Below are 19,391 nucleotides of genomic sequence, written 5' to 3' on the forward strand. Positions count from 1 at the left end.
GATGGCTAATAGTTGCTACTGGGCCTCGGTACAGAGGGTAATTATATATTCATTGAAGTCAGAGCTGAACTGATTTCACACCGATTTTTACTCTGATGTCCCTATACTATAGACAACCACCAAAACAGCACTCGGAGATACTAGCATTTCTTTTACCCATGCATTTAATGCTTTTTCCTCCAATAAAAAGTGAGCAAATTCTTGGTAGTCTGTTGGAAAATTATTCTTCCCTTTGAATATTTTAATAAGTTCCCCTGGGGCATAATGGGCAATAAGAATTGGCTTCACGGGGGGGCGGGGGGAAGCAAAAGTTTATGCTTTAGATTATTTTGAATCAATTCCAGTCATCCTACATATCTACCCTTCAGTTCCGAGATTCCCATGCCTCTCCAATCACGGTTCTTTGTAACTTTAACATAACAGATCTGAAAGGAATTTAAATTCGATCTTGGGGTCAAAGCTTGTTTTGAAGCCCTACAGCTGCAAGAGGTAAAAGATTTATTTAGCACAGTCTTTGAAAGTCTCACATTCATTCTGTACTTTGAATGGGTAGGAATTGGGGCATTTTAAGCAAACCATCTCTATTAGTAGTAAACTCACCCACAGTCTTTGAATTTTTCATGCTCTTCATTCAATTATATGCAGGCATATAGGTCCAAATGCCATTTCTGCAACACACACTTCATTCTAGGTGGGCAGAGGTGGAATTTCTAATGTCAAAATTCCACCCTTAATACTTCGTAGGTTTATGAAGCTTTTTGTCCCAGCCAGTAGGAAACAAACCACATATGCTCTCAATTTTCTTTGGAAGCTTTTACCAAACCACTTCTGGTATCTCTATCTGTATAAGCCCAGATTAGTCGATGTAAATAAGACAAACAGGCTCTAGCTCACTTAATGGGATAAATTCAGGGATTTTGGATGACACATGCAAAATCCAAAATCGGATAAAGGGATTCTGGATGTCACATCAAATCACTAAGAAAAGTAGGGAAACCTACTCATGTGCTACACAGGAAACAGTAAAAATTTTCATAGGGCCAGCGCGATGGCTCACACCTATAATCCCAACACTTTGGGAGGCTGAGGCAGGCAGATCACCCGAGGTCAGGAGTTCAAGGCCAGCCTGGCCAACGTGGGGAATCCCCGTCTCTACTAAAAATATAAAAAATTAGCCGGATGTGGTGGCACGTGCCTGTAATCCCAGCTACTTGGGAGGCTGAGGGGCGAGAGTCACTTGAACCCTGGGGGCAGAGGTTGTAGTGAGCTGAAATCACCCCACTGGACTCCAGCCTGAGTAATAGAGTGAGACCCCATCTTAAAAAAAATAAACGCATAAGACGTATTTAGTGAGGTCAGCACTGCTAACTGCAATGAACACCACCATACGGAACTAACCAACTAACCATTACCATTAATGCTGCAAACATTATCTCCTGAGAAAATTTCTCTAGAGACTCTCTTTGTCTTTGTATTAACAACTTAAGATCAAAATCTGGGTGGTACGCCTGTGTCTTCTAGTTTAAATGATACACCCAATCCCTCTGTAGCTGCAAGGACACTGGGAGAGTGAGGACCTGGGTTTTCCAGCTTCTAAGAGATAAGGCTGTATTTGAGTAATTTCTCAAACAGTTGAATGGGGTCATAAACAGGGCAACCCAATAAGGGACAGATTAATTGGCTTGATGTATCAAAATGCTTTAATATAAAACATGATACATCTTTCAGAGAAAAATAAAACAGTGAGAAAGAGCATACCTTATTTCTGGCAGCTACTAAGGAATTAAAATCTGTTTCTGATTTATGCCGTCATGTACCCATCGCTTTGTAGCCTCATAAAATTGGCCAGTTCACAAGCCATTGAACAGGCTTGCCATTTACTTTATGCAGCATTATAGTATTTTGTCAATTTCAGTATAAACTCTATACCCATGACTTATAGAATGGTTTGAATAGACTTACATTGATGTGTGGCCACTCAAAGTCGTATCAGTGATTTACTGTAGATGTTGGGAAATTTCAAAACCAATACAAATCATTGAAATAGTCCCTTAGAAATGTTAGGAGAAAAAACATTTGCAAAAGTAAAAAATCAACCAGTTCTACTAAGGGTTATAGCGTTGGTCAAAATTTGTGTATTAGTAGTGCTCCCTGGAGGAGCAGATGCCATTTCAGCCCTTGGTGACTTTCTGCTATTCAGGACACTGTTTGCCTGGAATTTCTCTGTCTCAACTTTTCTTGCCATGAGTCTTTCTTCTCACTCACATTCCCACTTCTTTCATATCTTGCTAATTTTTTATCCTACTGACTTAAAGCCAGTATTTCTGTAGTGTCAAGGTTTTTGATTAACTTATTTGCTAGAATTTTTTTTTTTTTTTTTTTGCCACTGAAAATCAGAAGACAGAGGAACTCATATTCCAGGAAAATGTGGTTCTCAAGAAACAAGAAATAGCTTTATTAGAGGGTGTTCTGGTTGGGCAATAACATTGAAAACATAGTTTCATATTTATTTGTCAGCTTTGGAGTTAGTACTTAGTATTGAGTCTAAACCAACTGTAGACTAAGCAACAACAAAACACACACAGACACACGCACACACAAATAAATAAATAAAAATGAAAAATAAACCCAGCCAATGAAACAGAGCATACGTGCTATGTGTTCATGCATGGAAAGCCCCGAAGTTTTGCATTTAGTATGAGAAAGTAATCCTTTTTTTCAGTTTACTGCTTACAAAAAATTTGTGTTACTAGAATTTGTTATGAGCACATATTATTTTCCAAGAAATCCTATGTTCACAAACATAAGTAGAAGAAATGAATTTAAAGTCATTGGATTGGTAATATAAAATCAGAAATGATCATTTTTTTCTGTGTAAAAACAAATGTTTGCATGGATTCTTTATGTATATATCGGACATATTTTTTTTTCTATTTCTCTTTTTATTTTATGTGCCCTGTGATCATCCTTTATGTATTTTGTTAGATGTTATGTATTTTTTCTATTGTTGTAGTGAAACTGCTGCTATGCTTTCATAATAAATTTATTATTCATATTGCATTGCCATTTCTACTGAAATACTTTAATTATACCAATATGTACATTGATTTTAAAAAACACACATATCAAATGTGAGCCAGTAGAGTTTTACCTCATGTTAACAAATAATTAAGTTATGTCATTTTATTTAAATGTCTGAGGCCAGGCACTGTAGGTCATACCTAAAACCCCAATGTTTTGGGTTGGCGAGATGGGAGGATTGCTTGAGCCTGTGCAATGTGGTAAGACCCCATGTCTACCAAAAAAAAAAAAAAAAAACCATAAAAGATAAAACATTAGCTAGGCATGTAATCCTACCTGCTGGAGTGGACAAGGCCAGAGAATTGCTTGAGCCCAAGAGTTCAAGGTTACAATGAGCTATGATCGTGCCACTCTACTTCAGCCTGGGCAATAGAGTGAAATCTTGTCTCTAAAAAATAATAAATAAAAAATCAATGTCTGAAACATAAGATATGTACTTGGTGTACTGATAATTCTGTAGCATTGTGCTTATATTTTATATGTATTCACAATATTAATATAAATTGTAATATAATTAGCACAATAATATGAATTAATAAAAATCATAAAAGCAAGCACAAGTTTCCTCTTTCAATACTCCCTATCCATAGTCCTACTTACCAATGACAGCAGCTTCTGTTTTGAGTTATTTTAGTTGATTTATAACTCAAGAAATTATTTCCAAATAATGAAAAACTGATTAATGTTTTACATAATTCAGGAAGTAAATTATATACCCTCAAAACTCTAGAAAATTTAGAATGCTTTAGAATATCCTTGAAAATATATTCTAAAGCAGTTCTGAATAGAGGTTCTGAACATTTGAAAGTACACAATTAACTGCATTGGTCAAAGTTTTTTATGTTTATTAGTAAGGGCAAAAATTCCAACCAGTGGGTATGTATCTGAGTCCGATTCTTTAACATCCCCAAAATTTTCAGTTCCCCACTCTCATCTGTTTAATTCAATTGCAAAGCATGGAAATAAATGCCAAAGATATAAATACATAAGACAATTGAATATAGTAGTGTTAATAAAACTTTTTGCTAACAGAGTTATGAAACCAAGTATTACCTGCGTTTTGCATATAAAATTAGTCCAATAAAATTTGCATGAAGGATTACTGGGATAAATAATTGAATTAATATTTATAGCTGTTAGTTTCAAAATTAGCTAATTAGGTATCAAGTGTTAACTAGATTTTCTATTGACTGAAAAAGGATAAAGGCACAACAAACTTTGTTTAACTATTTTCAAAATTACTCAGTTTTTAATGGAGAAGTAGTTGTAGTCCAGAGGGTTAACATTGGGGTAATTTATTAGAAAGTTGTCACCCAGCCTAATTCTATTTATTTCCACAGAATTCATTACTATAATACATTTCCCTATGTATTATTATTTGCTTCATGTGAAAAGTTTTAAGAAGACTGTGACTGACTATATATTCCTGCCAGCTTAGGTGATGTTTATTCCCATTATTATTGTTTTTGCAGTTTGTTACTGTATTTCTCCATCATCCTCAAAATTATGCCATGAAAAGTACTCACTTGATACATACTTAACACAGAGATATTTGTAGAATAAAATCTCTCTAATTACCGATATTTTAGATTAACTTTTTCTGGGTAATTTTTACATGGTATTAATTTGTTTTCTTTTACAGATTTATTTATGTATCCCCAAAAGTATGGCTATTGTGTATTTTCCACTTTAAAAGCAAATAATACTTTATTTTTTACATAGCTTTGGAAATTACTATAAGATAAAATGTTATCTGGTATCCCTAACAATTGTGGTTTATTTCTGTAGTTATGTAAATTGTTGATTTATATTATAATTCTAATGCGTCATTCAAATTTTATTCCTGTATTCTATAAATATAAATTTTACTAATTGCCAACAATAAAAGAAAAGATATCCACGGGAATATTTCTGGAGGTCTTCTAAGTAGAGTGAATTTCAGATACTGAAGATGTTATTTTTAACATCTGAAAATATTGCACATCATTAGTCATTTTTTGAAATAAAAAGACAGGTTTATCCATATTTGTTGTCATAGATTGAAACATCTGTATGTTCTGTGCACAACAGGTGTTCAATAAATATTTTGGGTGACAGTGGTGACTCTTAATGACTTCATAATGAAGTAATTATTCAAGTGTCATGTTAAAACCCTATTTCTTAGAAATTACATACTGGCAACTTTCAGCTGCCATACATTGTTATATTCACTTTAGTTCTGTTAAAATGTATTTAAAAATACTCCTTATCTTCAATAAAATTTATGAATTTAAATCCCTTCCCAATACTATTATAACAAACAATGAACATAATTAAACTATGTATACCTACAATACAATAAAGGATTTTCAAAACTATTCAAGTAAAAGATGACAATGAAATGAGTAATTAGTTTTGAAAATAGTGGCATCTGCTATGTGAATAATCCAAGAAATGCTTTCCAATTTCCATGCATTAACTCTTTATTCAAAAGAGGGAATCTCACAAAAGACACAAATGGGACCAAATAAAATATAGGATACTATTAAACTGGAATTATAGGCCAGGCAGAGTGGCTCACTCCTGTAATCCCAGCACTTTGGGAGGCAGAGGTGGGTAGATCACCTGAAGTCAAGAGTTCAAGATCAGTCTGACCAACAAGGTGAAACCCCATCTCTACTAAAAAATTACAAAAAATTAGGCGGGTGTGGTGGCAGGCACCTGTAATCACAGCTACTCGGGAGGCTGAGGCAGGAGAATCTCTTGATGTGGAGGTTGCAGTGAGCCGAGATGGCACCATTGCACTCCAGCCTGGGTAACAAGCAAAACTCCATCTCAAAAAAAAACGCATCTATTATTTACACTTTGCTTACTTAAAAAATGGTTTGAAGCATATTGGACAGATATGCCCTATAAAATGTTTTCTCTTTTTTTTTCTGTAAAAAGTACTGTAACTTTGCTTTAGTTTTCCTTCTTTTTTCAGATAAAAGTCTATTCCTTCAATGCCTGAAAGATGCCAGAACTCTGTACTTATCTGATCTAGGAAAAATAAACCCAATGTTCATGAATATAATTCACTGTGAATTGTTAAAAAGTTGCATTTCCCAGCATTGATATTTCATAAAACGGAAGTCATATATTTTTCCTTTTGTGTCTGGCTTATTTCACTGAGTGTAATATCTTAAACATCCATCTATGCTGTAGCATGTGTCAGAACTTTATTCATTGTTATGGCTGAATAATATTCTATTGTATGTATATAATACATTTTGTATATGTTCATATTTGTTGATTAACAGTCTAGTTGTTTCCACCTTTAGAAAATTATTTCAACTATCTTTTGTGTTCAGATATTTATTAGATCTTCTTGATAATTATTTATTTTAGTGTAGCATCAACTTTTATTCCTAATTTTGGTTAAACTAGACAGTTGAAAAGACAGCACAATTATTGACTCAAAAACAAAAGCCAATATTTCAGCTTTAAATTCTTTCCAATTTTTTTTAGCATGTACTCATGTTTTAAATGGTTAGTTATAACAAATTAGAATATAGTCAGTTACAAAGAGGGTTAAAAATAAGATCAGTTAAAATTAGGGTGCATAGTTTAATATTATAATTTTATATTTAAAATCTAAAATTTTATATTTAAAAAGGTTTTTGCTTTTCTTTAAAAACTAATAAAATTATTTAGTAGCAATTTTATATATTTTCTATTCTGAGTTAATAAAAATTTCTGAAAAGGTTTTTAAATACACAAAGGATTATTAATATCATTGCCAAAAATGAAAGTCAGATTAATGATGACTATGTATTGAAGAAAGTTTACTGAAAGATCATTAAAAGAAGCACACAGAAAAATTAAGTTGAACTTAAACTTTCTGCTTCAACTATTTGCTTTAGCACAAATTATTTGTTTTCTTTTTTCATGAAAGTTCTATTTTAAAGGGAACAACAAAGAAGATAATTCTAAAGCATCTAAAAACCCCATCTTCTATTAATTTGTTACTCACAAATGATGCACTGTATTTATTTGTTCTTAATTTGACATATATGTGTATATGTATTTGTTCTTAATATTGACATATTATATGTGTTTGTGAAAAACAGAAAACAATAGTTTCATAATTAAAGTGTTGAATTTTGACATTTTTCAGATGAATTCAAGTTATTTATGAAAAGGCTACCTATGAATTATTTCCTCAACACATCTACTATAATGCATTTGTGGACAATGGATTCTAATTTTCAGCGCCGTTATGAACAACTGGAGAACAGCATGAAACAACTTTTCCTAAAGGCACAGAAAATTGTACACAAGCTTTTTAGCCTTAGCAAGAGGTGTCATAAACAACCGCTCATCAGCCTGCCAAGACAAAGGTAAGACATTTGTGGCAATGTAAGCAATTAAGTTTATTGTTGAGAAAGTGAGTTCTATTTATTTTTCTGAATGCAGGTGTGTTAATATACAAATCATGATCTAATTTATATTATTAGAGATAATTTGAAAACAATATACTAAGTCTCAAATAATAAATTATAGTTATTTTTCAAAGTAATAGTACAATGAGAAAAATATATACTAGCACTTATTTCTTTTTTTCTTTTCTTATCAAAATGAAGAAATCATTCTAATTTATTATGTGTTGTAGCCAACTAATAATTGCATTACAGTGAGCAGAAAAGCACAAAGCCCTATGGTTACATTGTGAGCCTAGGAAATAAACAGGATTAGAAACTAAAATTCCTCAATATGTAATTTTCAAATAAAATAATTCAAGATGTATTTTCTATAACCAGTATATAGAAAACCATAAACCTAATTCTACAAAAACTTCTGAAAATTACTATGAAAACTTCTAAAATTTAATGGGAATGATGACAACAATTAAATTATTTGTGTCTGAACTGACTTGGGGAAGTAGTGTTTGAATTTCCTACTTTAGGATATACTGACCAGTAAGTGTAATAAAAAGTTGTATTTACCTATTTGAGGTCAGTTTGAAAACGAAAAGCTACGGGAAAATATAGTACAGTATCACAAGAAATATACATTGGTATCAGTATCTCTTACATAAAATGCTTGAATTTTGGCTTGCTGCTTAAATCATTAAGATGAGAAATCTATAATTATAGATTTCCTTTGCTGGAAGAAAAAAAAAACCCTGAAGGTTAGTACATAATTTTAAACATCCATATAAAAATAAAACATTGGATTGTTTTTGTTTGTTTGTTTGGTTTTACAATTTATTGGTGTCTAGCATACAAAAAATAAACTGTGCAACCATCATAATCTAAGGTGAGGTCATTTTCATTGCCTCAAAAAGGAATGGATTACCAATTAGCAGTCACTCCTCATAAACCCTCACCCAGTCCAAGGCTGTTTATATCTATAAATGTGTCTAATCTACTATTTGTCTCTATAGATTTGCCTATTTTGGACATTTTCTGTAAATGGGATCATACAATATATGGCCTTTTGTGACTAGCTTCTTTCACTTAGCAAACTGCTTTCAGGTTCTTCCATGTTGTAGCATCAGTAGTATGGGTATACCACATATTGTTTATTTGTTCATCACGAATATGTGGCTTGTTGTACTTCTAAGCTATCATGAATAATGCTTCTATAAACATTCACGTACACTTTTTTATGTGGACATTTGTTTCAATTTTCTTGGGTATATATGAAAGTGGAGAAATTCTGAGTCATGAGACAACTGTATTTAACATTTTGAGAAGCTACCAAACTGTTTTTCACAGTGGCTGCACCATTTTATATTTTCACCAGTCACAAATGACAACTCCAATCTCTCCACATTATCTTCAACACTTGTGATTTTGCATCATTTTGGTTATAGCCATCAAAGTGAGTATGAAATAATATCTTTTGGTTTTGATTTAAATTTCCCTAATGACTAACAATGTTGAGCATCTTTTCATGTATTTTGAACATCTTTTCATGTTCATTGTGTATTTTTTATGGAAAAATGTCTATTCAAATCCTTCACAGATTTCAATATTTTCTTGAAAGTGAGCATTGAGTTGTAAGAGGACTTCATATGTTCTGATTGCAAATTCCTTATCAGTTGTATGATATACAAATAATTACTTCTATTCTTTAAGGTGTCTTTTCAGTTTCCTAGGCAGTCCTTTCTCTTTCTCTCTCTATCTCTCTCTCTCAATCTCTCTCTCTCCCCCTCTCTGTGGTCAGTTTAGCAAAAAGTTTTTCAACTTCATTTTTATTTTTCACTAACTTTTAGTTTTCTTGATAGTCCTTATTATTTTTTTCATTTTTAGTTCATTTTTCATACCAATTCTATTATTTTTTCTTCTTTGCTGTGTGTTTAATGTCATTTTCTTTTTCTGGTTTCTTGGAATAAAAACTTAAGTTATTAATTTGAGAATTTTCATCTTTTGGGAATAAAAAATTCTTTTCAATTTTTCAACTTTTTAGATTCAGGTGGTAAATGTACACGTTTGTTTCATAGGTATATTGCATGATGCTGAGGTTTGAGGTATAATTGATCCCGTCACCCAGGTAATGAGCATAGTACGCAGTGGTTTTCAATAATTGGCCCCCTCACTTTCTCTCCACTCTAATAGTCTCTAGTGTCTACTTTAGTATGTTTATGTCCATAAGCACCAAAAGTTTAGTTCTTGTATTAGTCCATTTTTATGCTGCGGATAAAGACATATTTGAGACTGGGAAGAAAAAGAGGTTTAATGGACTTACAGTTCCATATAGCTGGTGGAGGCCTCACAATCATGGCAGAAGACAAGGAGGATCAGGTCACATCTTACATGAATGGCAGCAGGCAAAGAGAGAACTTGTGCAGGGAAACTCACGTTTTTGAAACTATCAAATCTCATGAGACTTATTCACTATCACAAGAACAGCATGAGAAAGACCTGCCCCATGATTCATTTACCTCCCAGGATATCCCTTCCACAACATTTGGTAATTCAAGATGAGATTTGGGTGGGAACAAAGCCAAACTATATCAGTTCCCACTTATAAATAAATACACACATTAATTGGCTTTCTGTTCTTGTGTTAACTCACTTAGGATAATCGCCTCAAGCTGCATTCATGTTACTGCAAAGGATGTGATTTTATTTTTTATGGCTATGTAGTATTCCATGGTATGTATGTACCATATGTTTTTATCCAGTCCACCATTGTTGGAAACCTAGGTTGATCCTTGTTATTGCTTTCATCTTTTTGAATACAGGCATTCACATCAATAAAGCTTCCTCTAAGCACTGCTATAAATTATTATTTTATGCATCTCATAAGTTTTCTTATTTCCTCCACAAATAAGATATTTAATATGTCTTTTTGTGGACTCCCAGGGAACATTCCATGACAGGGAAAAGTGGCTGGGTGAAGATCTTGTTATTTGATTATAATGAGCCTTATGCTTTATATATGTAGGTTAAAAGCAATTTGAAAACATGAAATAGATTATTTTACCCAAAATAGAAAGTGCAAGAAGATGAGGTGAATTAGGAAGCAAATTGGTGAGTCTGGTTATAAAGACATTGACTTTAGGGTTCTTTTTAACTAATACGTCTAGAGCTGGATATGTATGTCTGAAGCTCAGGGAAGATTTGGACAATCTCAGGGAATCCAATCTCAAGGAATGGCAATCATTGGTTCACAGGAATCCATGAAATCTGAATCCAGCTGACATTTGAACAACATGGGTTTGAACTGCCTGGGTCCAGTTATATGCAGACTTCTCCCAATCAAAAAGATTTTCACACAACCTTTTCCATCACCAAGTTCCTCATCCTCAACCTGGTGGATGAAAAATATAGTATTTATGGGATGCGAACCCATGCATAAGGAGGGCTGACTTTTGTATCCTCAGATTCTGCAAGGCTTACTGTGGGACTTGAGTATGTGTTAATTTATTTTTTTAATATTGGGGGATGGAGGAATTCCTGGAACCAATCCTCCTGGGATACTGAGGGAAAGTGCAGATATATGTGAGATGAGTGAAGAAACAGAAACTGCAATTGAGCAGATACTAGAGTAAAATATATCATGGAAGCCACATTAATTTCTAGTAAAAATAAATAAATTATAAGTTAACGTACAAAAATGCTATAAAAGTTCAAGGTTTGTAGTGAAAATGTGGGAAGCTGAGATCCCAGTTCAAATTGAGAGTATCCAACATGAATAAGTAGAATAAAATAGAGGTGTAATATTTTGATTAGAATTCAACATAGTAGAGATAAATCTTTGTTTTCCAAAACTTCTAAATTAAATAAATCAAATATTGCCACAGAGTTTTCTTGACTTTTTTTTTAATTTAGCATAATTCCTAAATTGACTATTAGTCACCACACACACAAAAACAATGCAGACTTCTTCTAGATAAATTTGCTCATTGAAGTTTGATATTTTCCATCCCCATTTTTTTTACTGCTAATGTAACATTTTGTTTCTATTTCTCTTTTTTTTCCATTTTAAAAGAATAATATGAAATGACATCAGGAAAACAAAAAAAAATACGTACTGGATTCTAGGAGGGTAGAATTTGATAGAGTGTAAAATGGACATTGGGTATTTGTAAGTTACGTTTTCAGAAATTTTTGAAGAGGAGGTAGATAAGCCATACCAGTAATTCGCTTTCATTACAAATTATGTTTTTTCTTGCCTTTATGGAATTGTTCTCAGTCATTCCCTTGAACTTTTGTCACCCTAAGAACAGTCTTTCAATTTATGATCTTCTAAGATCTTGAAAAATAAGCAAAAACAAGACTTTCAAAGTACCTCTCCACCGGTAAGATATTTTCACATTTCCTATAAAATGACAGATTAAAGTTACGCTGTATAATGTATAGTTCTTCCTTTTCAGTAAAGCTTGACATTCAGATTAATCTCACCATTTTTGCTCTGAGGAATTCATGTGACATAAAAATCCTGTTTCTTACTTTAGAGTAAACTCTGAAGCCTGTGACAATTTGGTTTCCTTGAGGTAGTCAACTTTTGCTCCTATTTTAAAACTTTGCAGATATATAACAATGGCTTACTAATTTCATCACAAGATAGTGATTACAACAATTGTATTATCTGCTTCCACACTGCTATAAAGAACTACCTGAGACTTGGTAATTTCTAAAGAAAAGAGGCTTAATTGACTCACAGTTCTTCATGGCCTGGGAGACTGCAGGAAACTTAGAATCATGGAATAAGGCAAAGGGGAAGCAAGACACGTCTTACATGGCACCAGGGGAGAGAGAGAGAAAGCAAGCTAGTGGGGAAGTGCTATACTTTTAAACCATCAGATCTTGTGAGAACTTACTCACTCAGGAGAACAGCACAGGGGAAACTGCTCCTTCAATTACCTGCCACTAGGTCCCTCCCTAATGTGGAGATTATAATTCTAGGTGAGATTCGAATAGGGGCACAGAGCCAAATTATGTCAGCAATTATTGAAAACTATCATAGTTAATTCCTAAAACGTAACTGAGCTGTACTATCTTGTGCTGCCATTCACAGAGCAGCAAGGACCCATAGAAATACTACATTTAATGAAGTGTTGGTAAAAGTTTAGCAACCAACTCTTTAGGAAAAAAGAAAGCTTTGATGAACAATATTTAACAGTTTTTGTTCACTATCACAGTCAATATCAACCTACCAATGTGATGTCACTGAACACAGAGTAGTGAATAGAAGTACACACTCAGATCTTCTAAGTCAGGACACACAGGCTGCAGCAAGCAAATAAAACAATTGAATATATTATTATTACGAAGTTATTCATATTTTATTAACAAAATAAGGTGAGATGTAATGGAATATTTTAATGCCACAGAGAAAAATGAGTTGAAGTCTACCTATTCATTATATGTTATGTCATGCACTCCTATGTATGCTCTTTCAACTTATATATGAAAATCTTCCAAATGCTGACATGTATCAGTAGGCAATAACAAAAGAACTTATTTTTAATATCATCATTGGACTCATGAGAAAAGCCTTTACATTTTAGAAAGCTGTCAGTCTTCTAGTGGCAGATACAAGTTTTCCAAGTCTGTATTGTTCATTTGAATACTTTATTGTTATCATTGCCATTAAATAAATCAGTTATTTGTCCTGAAGCGACAGCCTCATTTTTTTAAGTTTTGATAACAGATCCACCAAGTGTCCAAGTCTGAATAACCATCATTTTTCTGTCAAACTATGTCAAGTAAAAATGGTTTTCCAAGGAAAACGTGGCTACCTCAGCTTGCAACTAAAATAATTGCAAAAGTTAGTTTCCTCAAATCAACTATTATAGTGCTATCTGCAGCATAAGTCCTTTATTCATGTGTCTTGTTTTGACATGCAGATTTATACTAAAGATTAAGATGCAGTAAACTTTCCTTTAAATGCTTCAACATGAACATTCTTGAAAACATTTCTTTCTGTTTTACGAGTATGTATCAGTAAGGAATATATCCCCACTAGGAGAACGGTTTGGTGGCACTACTTGGTTTGTAGTAAGCCTTCAGCAGTAGTTTACTCCCCATTGCTTTGGAACTGTCAGTGAAAGTGTCAAAACAATGTAAAAGAAAAATGTCTTATTTATTTCTATGAAAATAGTTTTGACTTTGTGCATCTTCTGATAGGATCTTGCCCTCTTTTCCCACCTTCCTCCCACCTACACCCAGGGCTATGTGGATCACTTTTTAAGGACAGAGAATGCCTGAAATCAATTTCTTCTCCTCCTAAGTAGCTAATAGACAGAAGACAAACACTTCTTCCTTTGCATCTTCTCTTCCTTTACTAGTACAACCCTGAGTTTCATCTGAGCGCATGCTGCATCACACCTGTATACCTTCCTTGCACCTAAGGTGGATACATGTATACAAATGGGAGGAATGCATGAAACTTCTAAATTGGTTCTTAAGGGAGGAATATGTGTCATCTTTTTTATCTCTTTCCCCTAGCTAAGATGAAAATGTGGGCGGGCGCGGTGGCTCACGCCTGTAATTCCAGCACTTTGGGAGGCCGAGGCAGGCGGATCACGAGGTCAGGAGATTGAGACCATCTGAGGCAGGAGAAGGCTGAACTGGGGCGGACCTGCATGCCCGAGATACCCACTATTCTCACCTGGCGACACGAGACTCTGTCTCAACAAACAAAAAAAGAGATGAAAATGTGATGACTAGAACTAAAAATCATAACTGAAGAAACTTGTGAAGAACTGTAGAACCCATTATCTTTGAGGCCACCGTGTAAGTCATGGATTGTTTATGTTGTACTGTTATTTGAGAGGAATAAAATTCCATTTTGTATACGTTACTGTTATTTGAGTTATATTACTAGGGCCAAACTTGCATCCCAACAAATAAAAGTACCTTACAGAATGGCCTCCAAATTATTTATTTACTTACTCGCTGGTGTGATCATAGCTCACTGTGGCCTTGACATCCTGAGCTCAAGCGATCCTCCAACCTCAGTCTCCTGAATAGCTGGGACTACAGGCCTGAGCCACCATGGCTGACCCAAATTCTTTAATATTATAGAATCTATGATTTAGTTAAAAATTGCATTTATATATTAATGTGAGGGACTTTTGCTGAAAGCAATTTTATATAAAACTGAATGGAAGTTAGGATATTAGTTTGCTTACACTTACATGTTATAAAATGATCTTTTATTATTTTATTATTATTTGAGTTTCAGGCACTCCAGGATGACTCACAAGCATATACCCTATAATAATGAAGCAGTAAATTTACAAACCCTTACATTTATGTATTAAATGTTGTTATTGAGAAATGCAAACATGAAGTACCCAGTGCATGAAAGGTGCTTAGATAAGTATTTTCCATTTCAAAAACAGAAAACCCATTTTCTTGTGTGTATGTATTTTCTAATACACTCATAAATTTTCGGCAAAATGTCTTTCATGTGTTTCATACTCAAAATAAAATTGGCCATAAAGATAATGTTCTAAATGCAAACAAAGTGTTACTTAAGAAAGAATGTCTTAGTTGTCTGAATTCTGATTCAAGGGAGCCAAGATTAGCTTTTTGAGGACAACAGAAGAAGAAAAAGAAATAATGCATGTACCCCACTGTTCTTGATTGGGATAACTTCTAAGTAAGTTTCAAAGTAGGGAAAAGTTTTCCTATCACTTATGCTACCTATTTTCATCTAATTCTTGGTATAGCTGACATTTCAGCCACCATGGTTCTAAAATGGCCTTGGTTTTATTTTTGCCATCATATTTCTACTCTGACCTACTCAGAAATCTTTTCATTATCTTTCACTTTATTATGTCTTAGACAGTTGTCAGTTGAAATTAGTTTTTTAAACTAATTTATATGTATTATGTGTATGTATAAAAATTATTGGTACTCTTTAATTATACTATTTGTCAGCCATGCCAGTCACTAATTTGGGCATTTTAGGCAGAGTACGACCATAACGATAAAATAAAATTAAAGTCTGTAGAAATATAGTGTTGTGCTTGCTTTTCTTCATCTTTTTCTCATGGATGAAAGATTAGGACATAGACTTCGGTACCTCAACATTTTGTCCAGTGAACTCTCTCTGCAGCCCACAATGTACACAGGAAAGATGTCCAGATTCAACCCAATAGAGGCACTTTTTTTAGATAGCTGATTTTGACAATACTAACAGTCAAAAAGGGCTTTGCTTTTTGTGGGGGCAGCGGGGTTGGGGGAGATTCTGTGGACTTATATATATATTTGTGCATGTATGTAATAGTTCAAAATGATCATCTCATTATTTTTATAGAGAATCGGCATGTTGTTTTTTGGACCATATCAAGTTCGATTTTTACAACAACGAGAAAGTGTAAATAAACTCTGAGTCTCTCTGAGAAGGTAATAAAGAATTATTTGCTTGAGATAGGTATCTAGCATGAAAGCTACTAGAAAGCAACTAAAGTGTTGAGATAATGACTGCCATGGTTAGTTAACAAAAAATATACTTAAAAAGGACCAAAAATTTCTCTCTCTCTCTCTCTCTATATATATATATATGAATTAATTTTTAAAAGAATTAATTTTACTGACAACTATCTAAAATAATAAATTTATCTAAGATAATATATTTTATCTTAAATAAATACATTCCTTTTTTAAAAGGGAGTGATGGTTAAACAAATTTGGAGATTCCTGAATACTACAGCCCTTTTTGGAAACCTACAATGGATGCATGCCAAATACTCCATAAAGTTTTACAATTAGGAAATAAACATGATTAGACTAATTTAAACAAGGAATTTTCAGAATTAAATTTCTACTTCCTTAAAAACCTGTTAAATTGTCCAAGTACATGCTTGGGGATCAGTGTCACATCATTTTTTACTCAGTTTTTTGATTTTAGGCTTGTCTTTGGTTATAATATAGTAACTTCAATCACAGTAAAATATTCGGCAATTACCTTCAGCTGAAAATTACGTTATCAGCTGAAAATTACGTTAGAAGACTCTTCTTTGCTCAACTCTTTAGTTGTTTTCTTTGTGCTGGGTAACAATCACTGGCAAACAATTACTTCATTACCTTCTCAAATGGACTCAGAGATTACACCACTATGTCCTTGTAAAATTCTAATTTGATAAGGCCAGAAAATACAATGCTGATTCATTTACTAGCGCATATTTTTGTCAGATTTCTTTCTTATAACCTTTACTTCTGAGATTTTCATCTCAATTTTTATTTTGGCTTATATAGAGAGAGTTACTTTAAGTGAGACTCTTCTTTTGATATTGATGCATGAACTTACATCTGAGAGAAAAATATTATGGAGTACAAATTGATAAACTGATTATTTGCTGATATCACATTAACTGTCAGTGGTTTGTAGGTGAGGCACATAGTGTAAATCCATATAGATCCCAAGGTACTAATGTTTCTCCAGATCTTATAATGTTTTTGACCGTGAAATCTTTAGAATGATTGTACTTTTGCTTTTTAAATATAATTAAGTTAGGGCTGAATCTCTAATAGGTCTCATCTATATTTGAATCATTTCTAAACAATTTTACTTATGTTTTTGAATAAGTGGATGCCTTTTAAACTGCCAAATAAATAAGAATCCGAACATCATTTTTTCTTTTTTTTTTTTTTTTTTGAGACTGAGTCTTGCTCTGTCACCCAGGCTGGAGTGCAGTGGCACGATCTCGGCTCACTGCAACCTCCACTTCCTGGGTTCAAGCGATTCTACAGCCTTAGCCTGCCAAGTAGCTGATATTACATGCACACACCACACTCGACTATTTTTTTTATATTTTTGGTAGAGACAGGGTTTCTATTCTGAGGATGTGGTGGTTTTGTTATCTCACAGCAGAATCACATCTCATATATTAGAATTATTTATCTTATCTGTGACCTTTCACTTCTCATTAAAATGTTGTGGCCAGGGATAGACACCATGATATTGGTGTCATCTGACTGAGATTAGACTAGTATTTTAAAATCTCTTATTCTTTAAAAATATAATAGTGCATGCATAAAAGAGGAACAACTCAAAGTGTTTTCTCAAAGTGTGAGAATCTTGTCAGCTTTCATACAAATAATATTGGAAGCATCAATGCATATAAATGAAATTGGCTATTTCAAAACTGTCATTAGGTAAATATGTAGATGCTTGCCCTAAACTTCTCATTCTGAATGATAATATTAATAAATAATACGATGTTGTACTAAACACCAGAAATCAGGTAAATCTTACAAATGATATCATTTCTGATCAAACTTGCTCAAGTCAGCGGGGAAAACCTAATTTGAGTTGCTTTAATGATACATTTAATCTAATGACTAATTTGGTAACACCACTTAGATGCGGTATGCAATCTCTAATATCAATACTATGTGTTAGAATCCTCATGCAGAGGACAAAAATGTACCTATAAATAATCTTCCTCACCGCCTTTTAGCATCATTATTTTCTAACACGTATATGTATCTATGTATGTACACACACGCACACACAAACACACACACATAGATATGCACATATATACCAACTCATTAAAATGGCATATGAGTGAAATCCGGAGTTCTTTTCCTTGAGCATTAAATTAAGACACTGTTTTCTAAAAGTGAAAATGGTTTTATAAATCAAGAGGGTGAAAACTGCATATTAGCAGATGCATACCAGCACAAATCCCTAACACTGAAAAAAAATGTGAAGCACTTCATTTTAGGCAGCCAACACAAGTTATAAAGTGAGTGAATACATTTCAAAAATCAATGCCAATTGAAATAAAAATCTCCTATCTCACAATCTAGATGCACTTCAGACAACAACAAATAGAACATCACAAAAGAACATTGACGTGACAAAAGAACACTCAAGAAAATGAAGGTCAGTTTGCTGTGGTGGTTGTATTAAGCTCAGCAGGAAGAATTCATGTAGGCTTCTAAAAGGAAATACAAAAGATCAAATCTCAGGTAACACTTTTTATTGAACTGAAACAAAATTAGCTCATATAAGCAGGAAAGTTAGCTATAAACAAATATAAAACAATGTACATTAGTAATAATATAAGGAAATTCTACCAGGTCTCTCTCTCTCTCACACACACACACACACACACCTACTCAACAATATCCTAAATGCACACTAACATGCATGCACTGACACGTGTATACAAAAACATACATGCTCCCTCAACTATATATTTAATACATAAGGAGAACAATACATGATTATGATCTAAATACATGATTTTTCCTTTATAATCTCATCTAAATTCCTATTGAACTGAACAAAACTGTGTCACTACCTGAAATTATTAAATCATTCATCAATATGCAATAATAGGGAGAGATATTTTGAAAGATAAACTGCAGAAAGTAAACAGGAATGAAGCTGAAGCTGACCAAATCACAATTCATCACCATGTAAGTGAAATACCTATCTAAATAGCAGAAGAGACATGCAGTGGAATCCACCAATGTCACTTGATGAAGAGCCACAGACATACCGAGCTAAAAGAGATTATCCTGGAACTGACTCACTAATGACAACTGTCATGGTTAGCTAGTTATTAGCTAACATGTATTAAGTACAAAAATGTGTGTCAAACACTGTTCTAAATGCTTTACCATTTTTCATTTTTAACTTAATACAGTGTTATAAGGTGGGTAGTAGTTTTACTTTAAATTTACAATTGAGGATTCTGAAGTTTTGATAATCTAAACAAATTGAGCAAGATTACTCAACTACTGGTGGCAGAGCTAGAGTCCAAACTCATGCAATCTGGCTATGGAGGTCGTCGAGTTCTTCATTACTCTACCATGTCCTTTCTCAGGTTTATCATGTTTGTTAAAGAAGGTGTCCTAGTTCTTCCCAAT

General features: G+C 33.4%; 1 protein-coding gene across 3 annotated transcripts in view; it reads left to right on the top strand.

Annotated features, from left to right (window-relative positions):
• BRINP3 (BMP/retinoic acid inducible neural specific 3) overlaps positions 1 to 19,391 on the top strand; it is a 372,340-nt gene that overhangs the window by 301,537 nt on the left and 51,412 nt on the right. For all 3 annotated transcript variants that reach the window (XM_032136362.2, XM_032136363.2, XM_032136365.2), the window contains exon 7: positions 7,217 to 7,439. In XM_032136362.2, the coding sequence (XP_031992253.1) occupies positions 7,217 to 7,439 (223 nt within the window). The remainder of the gene's footprint in view (positions 1 to 7,216; positions 7,440 to 19,391) is intronic.

The sequence above is a fragment of the Hylobates moloch genome, unplaced genomic scaffold (genome assembly GCF_009828535.3).
Source record: "Hylobates moloch isolate HMO894 unplaced genomic scaffold, HMol_V3 SCAFFOLD_18, whole genome shotgun sequence".
Taxonomy (NCBI): domain Eukaryota; kingdom Metazoa; phylum Chordata; class Mammalia; order Primates; family Hylobatidae; genus Hylobates; species Hylobates moloch.